This window comes from Galeopterus variegatus, unplaced genomic scaffold (genome assembly GCF_000696425.1).
Source record: "Galeopterus variegatus unplaced genomic scaffold, G_variegatus-3.0.2 Scaffold2288, whole genome shotgun sequence".
Classification (NCBI taxonomy): domain Eukaryota; kingdom Metazoa; phylum Chordata; class Mammalia; order Dermoptera; family Cynocephalidae; genus Galeopterus; species Galeopterus variegatus.
Genome location: NW_007728399.1, coordinates 63725 through 72483, shown reverse-complemented (window position 1 = coordinate 72483; position 8759 = coordinate 63725). Strand labels below are relative to the sequence as shown.

The window sequence follows — 8759 nt, the reverse complement described above, 5'->3', positions numbered from 1 at the left end:
GAAAAGACACAGAACATTAAGGAAACAGCAGTTGGTTTGGTATAAATTTTTTTTTTTTTTTTGTCTTTTTCGTGACTGGTAAGGGGATCACAACCCTTGCTGTGGTGTCGCCCGCACTGCGCTCAGCCAATGAGCGCACCGGCCAGTCCTATATAGGATCCGAACCCGTGGCAGGAGCGTAGCTGCACTCCCAGCACCGCACTCTCCCGAGTGCGCCACAGGGCTGGCCCCAACAACACAGCACTCTTCAACTCCAAGCTCTTGATTCAGTTTAATACTCATGCAATGTATTATTTTTATATTTTTTATATTGAGATTGCTGGATAATTATTAGCTGTAAAAACTGAAGACACCTGCGACTTTTATAATCTATTCATATAATTAAGTATAAGCTCTTTTGAATAAAGTGAATTTTTCACTTCTTTTTTATTAGATTATCATTGAAGTGACGGAAATGTTGCATAATGCCAGTTTACTAATCGATGACATCGAAGACAACTCAAAACTCCGACGTGGCTTTCCAGTGGCACACAGCATCTATGGAATTCCATCTGTCATCAATTCTGCCAATTATGTATATTTCCTTGGCTTAGAAAAAGTCTTAACCCTTGATCACCCAGAGGCAGTGAAGCTCTTTACCCGCCAGCTTTTGGAACTCCATCAGGGACAAGGCCTAGATATTTACTGGAGGGATAATTACACGTGTCCCACTGAAGAAGAATATAAAGCTATGGTACTGCAGAAGACAGGCGGTCTGTTTGGGTTAGCAGTAGGTCTCATGCAGTTGTTCTCTGATTACAGACAAGATTTAAAGCCATTGCTTAACACACTTGGGCTCTTTTTCCAGATTAGAGATGATTATGCCAATCTGCACTCCAAAGAATATAGTGAAAACAAAAGCTTTTGTGAAGATCTAACAGAGGGAAAGTTCTCGTTTCCTACTATTCATGCTATTTGGTCAAGGCCTGAAAGCACCCAGGTGCAGAATATCTTACGCCAGAGAACAGAGAACATAGATATTAAAAAATACTGTGTACATTACCTCAGGGATGTAGGTTCTTTTGAATATACGCGGAATACTCTTAAAGAGCTTGAATCTAAAGCCTATAAACAAATTGATGCATGTGGTGGGAACCCTGAGCTAGTAGGTCTAGTGAAGCACTTAAGTAAGATGTTCAAAGAAGAAAATGAATGATGTTAAGATGTTCTTGATAACTTATTTTAGTTTTGTGGGGGTTTTTTTGTTTTTTTTTTTTTTTTTTTTTGGACCAAACTGTTAGTCTCTAAAAACTGAGTAAATAGGGGTGATGTAAGTGAGATTGTTTCAATTTAGAAACCCTTCTGTACAGGTAATCATCACAGTAGAAAAAGGAATCTAAAGAAATGTCAGAAATTGCTGTGGCAGGACATTGTGACCAGCTCTGCCCTCCACGAATGTTCTCTTCTGTCAATAAAAAAGACTAGCTTCCAGGAATTTTTATCCTTACATTTCCTAACTGTACTATATGGACAGTTCCCAATTCATCTCCATTTCCAAGCCAGTGACTACTTCAGATCAGAGTCCAAAGACCACAGAACTCCAAATTGTTCCTGAATGCTGCTACTAAATATCCCAATATCCTCCCTGGAAACCCCTTTACTAAAGTCTTCTATGAAACGGCTGATAGTGATACACAGTAAGCACTCTGGTCCTTTTCTTGCCGTCTTCCTTCTTTCCTTCCCTTCTGCTCTGCATATTTTGCTTCTTAACCAAGGAGTCTCTACTTAACAAAGTTCACATGCTAGTCCAAGTTCTTTTTTTACCCTTGCATTGTAATGTGTGCCCATAACTGATTCAATATCTGGGTACCACATTGTAGGGAAGGAAAGAAGAGAGTATGGTGTAAGTGTTGTAGGGGGAGCCTTTGAACCTGGTGATGTTTCTGCATCATTGGTACTAAAATCTTAAAAAGGCTGTTTGCTTACCTCAAGTACAAAAGCGAGGAAAATGCCCTTGTCCTAACTGCCCACATCACTAGCCCATGGAAGTGGAACAGGCGTCTTTAATTTCTATGATTAAAGGAAATAAAAGCGTTAACCTGGGGGGGGGGGGGGCCTGACTGAAAGGTAACCAAAGGCTGTGCTATGAAGCACTAATTAGCTGTTTAGTGCCTTAACCCCAACCTGGTTGTCCCTTTTGTGTAATTTCCAGACCCAAGCCACCTGGAGCCATCTGTGGCCCAAGAGATAGAAAAAAAGAGAGACCTTGATTCTAGCATTGAAGTGTTTTTGACATCCCAAAGGGAAAGTTTGTTTCCCTTAGAAATGATACATTTTGCTTAATTGTTTCTGTAGTAGGTTACCTAGGCTGTAATCACCATTCATTTGTATGAGAAATTCTCACCCAGGTGTTCACCCTAAATCTGTTTGAAAAGTTGGGTGCTGCTTTTGCTAACATTTAAAATAATTTGAATCTTCCACTTTAACAATGAAAACCTTAAAATCATGGGTATTTGTGGTACAGTGTGGAAATTTGAACTTCATGTCTATGAATCCATACTTTAAAAAAAAATTATTTTTAAAAATCTAATGCTGTCTTTTTAATAAAGACAGATTATTTAGCTTTAATCTAAATCTACTTAAGTAGATTTATTCCTTGTCTAACCAAATTAATTTGGCTTGGTGTACTCTTCATGATTCTTTTGTCATTTTTATATTTGTCAATGACATGTTTGGCATTTGAATTGGGGACTTTTAACAGAAAGTCATTTTATCTATTAAATAATCAAAACTTTGTTCTTTTCAATTGATTTGTAGTCACAGCTGTTAAATACAGAAGGCCAGAACATAACAGGTAGTTTAAATCTAATAAAATGAATTAATTCATCTACTTAGGCTTATGCCACAGTCTTTTTTTTTTTAACTGCATAAAGGAGAATCTTACGACAACCCAAGAAAGAGTTGGATTTTGCCATTTAGAAGATGTGTACTCTTAAAACATTTAAAAAACATCTTGTAGTCTGTGCAGCTTCTAAAAACAATTTAATTTGTGTTTATTTGCCAAAGGCCCATTACGTTGCCATAAATCACTTTCCAGACCTCGGCAAGATCTTAAATCTTTCAGCTTGTCCCTATTCCACTCTGTTGACTTTCTCCTACTTCCATCCCTACCTGACCTATCACTATAGTCCTTCACTTCGGGGAGACTTTCAAGAACATTCATTCTCAGGTCGCTTTCCTCCTCTCCTTGGCCCCTCATGCTGCCAGTTCCCAGTCCTGGGTGAGTCCATCCATCCACATTCTCTGCTTCTCCCGTGTTGCTGAATGCTGCTGGAGAGCGTCTTCAAACCACTGCTATAGCCACTGCAAGTTATGTATTACAACCTCAGTAACCCTTTCCTTTTGCATCTAATCTGCCTTTCCTAATGGAGATTCCATTTTTACCAATCTAATATCCCCTACTCTCCTCTTCCACTCTTCTCACATCAAATGTAAACGCTTAACTTTCCTCCCCTCTACTTCAAGTCTGTCTTCAAATAGTCTGCCTTTAATTTCAAGAAAAGTTGTTTATCCTCCTGCCTTAATGCCAAATGAGCTCTCATTTCTTGATTCCCTCTTCTTCAACAGGGTACTTCAAAGGTTCCTGGAAAAATAGAATTGAACAGTAATCCAAGTCTTTCCATGAACTTTTAGAAGTACCTGCGTATCTCAAGGGCCTTATGCTGTCTCATATCCTCAAGATCTAGTTATGGGCTCTTTTTTTTTTAATCAGCGTGCTAAAAGGAAGGAAAAGGGAAAGGAAGTGTATGTTTATGGAGTACTTATCAGGTACTAGATGTTTTATATATTTTCTTCAAGCATTTACTGAGCAGTGCCAGGACCTTGAATGCAGATCAAAGCACTTGGCTCTTCTCTTCAAACTGCCTCCCATTCTTTATGCTTTTAAGTTTGGCCAGCTGCCCAAAAAAAGTTTGGAAACGGCCGGCCCGTGGCTCACTCGGGACAGTGTGGTGCTGATAACACCAAGGACACGGGTTCGGATCCCATATAGGGATGGCCGGTTCGCTCACTCGCTGAGCGTGGTGCTGACAACACCAAGTCAAGGATTAAGGTCCCCTTACCAGTCATCGAAAAAAAAAAGTTTGGAAACGGCCGGCCCGTGGCTCACTCGGGACAGTGTGGTGCTGATAACACCAAGGACACGGGTTCGGATCCCATATAGGGATGGCCGGTTCGCTCACTCGCTGAGCGTGGTGCTGACAACACCAAGTCAAGGATTAAGGTCCCCTTACCAGTCATCGAAAAAAAAAAGTTTGGAAGCACTCTTATTGTAATAACTGGCAGTTTGCTTCCTATAATCTCTCCCTACTCCAATCCATCCTTCTCACGATTATGCCATAATGGCTGATATTTTATGTTTGAGATGCAGAAAAAGGCTTACGGTAATGGATCCAACAATAATGTGAATTCATATATAATGCAACTGGCATTTGGCTCCTCAAACCCCCACACTGCCCTTGGCTAACTACAGACTCGCTCTGGTCATTTAATTCATCTTGTCATATTTATCTTATTGAATATATTGGACCTTACAGTGTTATGGCATAGTTCTACTGTACTCTGTACTGGTTGGTAAAATAGTAAGTATAATAAGCAATAATACTAGTAATGCAAATTTCAGTATTAACGCAGTAGTTCAAGTTAATTGTGTGTGATGTTTCATGACCATTGATTGATGGATATCCTGTCAGGTATCTGGGAAACATTTGCCACTTCATGTACATTCTTTATAAAGCACTCTGTGCTTTAGGAGAATGGCCAATTTGTTATCTTAGAATTAGATTTATCACTGTACATGAAGAAAAAGAGTACATCCAAAGGTCTCAAAGCTGCCATAATGAATAATGGAAGGTATTTGGACCCAATGGGTGAGGAAGTATTAATGGTGAGCTGTAAAAGTAGTTTGTAAATCTTATCAAAAGTCACATAATAGAAGTTGTAAAATGGAATTAAGCATTTGAAGAGTAAAAAAGTTTTAAAGAGATTTAGCTTTAATAAATGATATTCTAACAGACGTCAATACTTTATAAGAAATGGTGTATTTATTACAGCTGACAGATTAAGTCAATTAACCGTAAAGAATTGGACATGTAAAACTGAGTTATGGAAATTGAAAATGAAGCAGAACATTACTGAAACAAATTATGATATGTCATTTGAAACAAAACGAAATAGCAATTTAAAGAGGCTAATAGATTTTCTAATCAGTTATGAAAATGCATCTGTGGTTTGATAAAAGTGAAAGTAATTTTTGTTTGTTCAATTTATTGAATCCTGAAACTTGGCCAATTAAGGCTTGAAGAGCTCTATGGATTAAAGGTGGACAAAAAATAAATAAACTTATAGCACTTAATAAACGAATTAGCACTAAAGATAAAATATATGAAATTTCAAGAAGTATTATAATAATTAGAAAAAAATCTAAGGGCTGGCTGGTTAACTTGGTTAGAGCACAGTGTTATAACACCAAGGTCAAGGGTTCAGATCTCTGCACCAGCCAGCAGCAAAAAAAAAAGAAAAAAAATCTGAATATAAATTCTGATAGTTCAGAGGAAGCCAAAAGAGAATTCAGCGCCATGAAGAATGTCAATATTGAGAGAAATTCTAAATTTATTGAGACTACAAGTCACCTATGCCTGTCAATTTAGTGAGGAAGTTGGAAGAACGTGATGCAGGTTACTGTCACATCATGGCTCAGATAGGAATGTCATTTAGCTAGCAACTGCTCCAGCGAACCAAAGATAACACCAATAATTTCCTTCTGGCTTGGGATATCATCATAGCGTATATGGATAATTAATGTCACCTAATTTATTTTCTTGAATCTGTTCTTTTTTCAGCCCACCTTGCACACACTGCCAGGTTAATTTTAGTTATTTGCTGTGATGTTATATACCTGTGTCCAAAAACTCTTTCCTGGGCTGGCCAGTGCCTCAGAGCAAAGTGCTGATAACACCAAGGTCCAGGGTTCACCCTTTCCTTACAGGCCACTTCAGCTTCATAGTCAAAGCTCTATCGTTTGTCTAAATAGTACCTGCGGTTCTAGTTCTCTGGTTCTTGTTCTTTGTTGGATCTTTGTCTTGATCCTGAACCTGGTTCTCCAGCCCTCCTGTCATGCTACGAGCTTTCTAGTATCCTTCCAGTAAACCCCCTTTGTTCTTAAATTACCAGATCTCCAAGCTATATGAAGACAAAAACAAAAAAACACAAGGTTCTATGAGAGATTGCATACTGTTAGCATTTGTGAAAAAGAAAATAAAAATATTTGCAAAAAATATCTTTAGAGGTAGAAACTGGAGGACAGACAGAATAGGAGCAGCAAGAGACTTCACTGTATACTCATTTATTACTTTTGAATTGAAGCATGTGAATGTATTATCCAATATTGAATTTTTAAAAATTATAAAAGCAACGATAAATTAGAAATATTAATAAGTGCTAGACAGATCATTTTTAGAAGGTGGGTACTTACATTGGGTATTCAGGGAAGACCTCTGAGGAAGAAGCATCTAAGCTGAGCTCTGAATGATAGGAAATTAGCTATGTCACGATCCCGGTGTAGATCGATTGAAGCAAAAGGAATATAGGTAATAGAAAGGCCATAACGTAGGAAAAACTCTGCCAATACGTACAAAAAAATGTAGGGTGATAGGAAATTAGCTATGTCACGATCCCGGTGTAGATCGATTGAAGCAAAAGGAATAGGTAATAGAAAGGCCATAACGTAGGAAAAACTCTGCCAATACGTACAAAAAAATGTAGGTGCCAGATTATGTAGGACTTTGTAAACTAAAGACTTTAGGTTTTAATCTAAATGCAGTTGGGAAGCCAATGGATGGTTTTAAGAAGGGATATAGGTAGATCTGAATTACACGTGTAAAAGATCATCCTAGCGCCTGAGTAGAGGACGGGCTGTAGTGGGCCAGGAGAGGAGGTAAGCAGACCAGAGAGGAGGGTGTTAGAGTATCCAGTGAGAAATGATAGTGGCTAAAACGGTGGTAGCAGGAAACACGGTATGAAGTAGTTGAATTTGGGATTATGGGTGGATAGGATACAGAGTGAGTGGAAAGAGGAATCAAGGATAAACTTTAGAGTTTTAAGAAACTGAGTAAAGGGTGGTACCATACATTGTATTTAGGGGAAAAAAAGGGAAGAGTAGGTGTTAGGGGGGAATTAGAGATGTCAGGAAGGCATTTGTGGGCTGGCGGGTTAGCTCGGTTGGTTAGAGTGCGGTGTTGATAACACCAAGGTCAAGGGTTCAGATCCCCTTACAGACCAGTTCCCAAAAAGAAAAAAGAAGAAGGCATTTGCGTGTTCAAGGCTAGAGTTCAGGGGAGATATGAAGCAAGGCCAGAAACTGGATTTGTGTCATTGGCACGTAGATGTGTAAAGCTGTGGGATTGCATGAGGCAACCTAGAGATGTTGTGTAAGTGAAGAAAAGAAGGGTGCTCGGAAATGAACCCAGCACTCCACTTCTAGGAATTTCCCTCCTCCTCCTCCTTCACAGGTTTATTGACTCTTTTACCGTACAATGCACCCTTTTAAAGTATGCAATTCAATGGGTTTTAGTACATCCATAGGGTTATGAAGCAATCTTCACAGTCTGATTTTAGAACAATTTTGCTTCCCCTAAAAGAAATCCCTGTCCCCATTAGCTGTCACTCTTTATTCCCACAACTCCACCCCCTCAACCCTAATCCTGGGTTGCCACTAATCTACTTCCTGTCTCTAAGGATTTGTCCTTTCTGGACATTTCATATAAATAGAATCATATGGAGGGGGGTCTTCAAAAAGTTCTTGGAAAGTGAATATTATGAAAAAACTGTATGGATTTCAAAATTTTTTGCACCAAAATAAACTCTACTGACGTTATAACATGTCTGAACAGGATGTAGCTTGAGGCACTAAGAGGGATAAAAGATCAGTTTGAGACTTCCCGTCAAGATGGCAGAATAGATGGTCCCCAGTGACACTCTCCCACAAATCAACCAATTTACAACTATGAAAAAGCAACAACAGCCAAGTTGGGGCTCCTGGCGCTCAGGGGGAGAGGAGGAGAGACCTACGGAGTTCATGAAGGCTGGAGAAGCCACTATGATAGAAAGAAAAAACCATCCTGACCATTTCGAGCCCTAGCAGCTTCCAGGCTGGAGCTGCTGAGCACACAGAACAGCAGCCAGCAAAAGCCACTGCTGTGCCCTTCAGATGAAGGTTCTTGGAGGCAGCAGGGGTGCAAAGGGCCTTGGTGGCCCCCAGGCCAGCAAGACCACTAATAGGGTTCCTGTGGACCCACATAGGAGCAAGGAGCCACAACAACTGAAAAAAAGGAGCCACTCAGAGCCTGGTGAGTCATCACAAGGGGCCGGAGCATGCCCCATCCCATGGGAAGTTGTGAAGCTAAGCTAATGTCAGAATCCTGCTGACATCGCCAGTTATGGAGCTCTTTTACCTACCTGTAATCCTACACCGACCGGGCCAGTTGTCAAGCTAGGGCTGGGTCTGGAGCTCACAGACCCCTCAAGTCCATTCACAGACTGGGTCACAAACCCTTCACATGCCAGGCTGAGTCACCAGACCCCTCACATGGCAGGCTGGGTCACCAGACCCCTTACATGCAGGTCTATGAGCTAGGTAACCAGCAAACAGGTCCTTGGAAGCTGTAGGTTGGAAAGCATGGCTGTGCACAGTAGTGGCTGCCTGAGGCAGTAGACACCAGCCA

At 40.2% G+C, this 8759-nt stretch overlaps 2 protein-coding genes across 2 annotated transcripts in view; both read left to right on the top strand.

Annotated features, from left to right (window-relative positions):
• LOC103597347 (geranylgeranyl pyrophosphate synthase-like) overlaps positions 1-466 on the top strand; it is an 8489-nt gene extending 8023 nt beyond the window's left edge. Inside the window, exon 3 of the mRNA XM_008581172.1 lies at positions 434-466. Within this exon, the coding sequence (XP_008579394.1) occupies positions 434-444 (11 nt within the window). The 3' untranslated portion in view covers positions 445-466. The remainder of the gene's footprint in view (positions 1-433) is intronic.
• The window catches only part of LOC103597348 (geranylgeranyl pyrophosphate synthase), a 4514-nt gene extending 3040 nt beyond the window's left edge, over positions 1-1474 (top strand). The window contains exon 2 of the mRNA XM_008581174.1: positions 434-1474. Within this exon, the coding sequence (XP_008579396.1) occupies positions 455-1195 (741 nt within the window). The 5' untranslated portion in view covers positions 434-454 and the 3' untranslated portion in view covers positions 1196-1474. The remainder of the gene's footprint in view (positions 1-433) is intronic.
• Positions 1475-8759: the final 7285 nt, after the last annotated feature.